The sequence below is a fragment of the Perkinsus marinus genome (genome assembly GCF_000006405.1).
Source record: "Perkinsus marinus ATCC 50983 genomic scaffold scf_1104296967524, whole genome shotgun sequence".
Classification (NCBI taxonomy): domain Eukaryota; phylum Perkinsozoa; order Perkinsida; family Perkinsidae; genus Perkinsus; species Perkinsus marinus.
In genome coordinates, this window is record NW_003203505.1 from 1 (window position 1) to 1,006 (window position 1,006).

General features: G+C 49.8%; 1 protein-coding gene across 1 annotated transcript; it reads left to right on the top strand.

The window, feature by feature from the left end:
• Nucleotides 1–265: 265 nt before the first annotated feature.
• Pmar_PMAR010851 (hypothetical protein) lies at nt 266–721 on the top strand (the record flags this gene model as incomplete). Its single annotated transcript, XM_002768672.1, has 3 exons — nt 266–373; nt 418–507; nt 551–721. 3 exons carry the CDS (start codon nt 266–268, stop codon nt 719–721), a joined length of 369 nt encoding a protein of 122 aa, XP_002768718.1.
• Nucleotides 722–1,006: the final 285 nt, after the last annotated feature.

Below are 1,006 nucleotides of genomic sequence, written 5' to 3' on the forward strand. Positions count from 1 at the left end.
GCTGGGAGGTGACGGCCGATTCAAGATTGTTAAGGGACAGAAACTTCCGGAACTTTCGGAAAGGGAGGAGGATACGAAGAAGCCTCAAAATGGGAAGGATGAGTTGTAAATGCCGTGTACGGCTAATCCAGTTTTACTCGTGGCTGAGATGCTTTTTTGGATGTTTCCCACAGGCACAATTATTTCCAGTGTTGTGTTGTCAGTGGTGGCGATAGACACTGACTTGGTTTGTAGCAACTGTCGCGGAATTTGTCTTGATCTGTGAATGGTCAACGCCCAAGGCTTCCCATCTATACGGGACGTGGAAGTGGCCTCGAAGAGTGACAAGAGGCTTGAAGATCACCTCAGGCAGATAGGGTGTCCATGCACTATGGTAACTTACTTAACATGAAGAATACATCAATCAGATGAGGGCAGGTTGAACTGGACCCGGAGCTGGAGCGTATGGGAGCATCTGCTACGGCTGTGGTTCACACCAATCAGCCTTATCGTCCGCATCTAGAGCAAGTAGGAGTCTCGAAGCTAGAATGAGGGAATCAGTGAGTACCAGATACGGGAGATACAATCTGGAGATGATGTACCAGCACTCGGGGTCGCTTTCCTTAACGACGACGCAGCCTTGGCGACTTTCAGTCAGTTCGAGGCTGACCAAATCGATCGACATGTACCCAAGGCAAAGACTAGGCTCATTCTCTCTCTGTCACAGTCTAAGGGTAACTAAGCTCTTGATAAGTAACGATTCGGTCGGAGCAATCCAGGACCGAGTGAGTTGAAAGCCAATCTCGTGTTGAAAGGCATAGACTGGCAGGATGAATGTGCTGACTTGCCAGCCACGGCAATCGAGGCTATTCTGGCGGTAGATATTGCGCGTCGGAAGAAGTGAGAATGTCAGACATGTACCGCGATGGGTTCATCTGTTGCGTGTCACAGACCTCCAAGCCAATTCAAATCCCGAGTTCAAACATCCGTTAGTAGTTCGGTCGACGCATCGCGGACTGGTGCATCG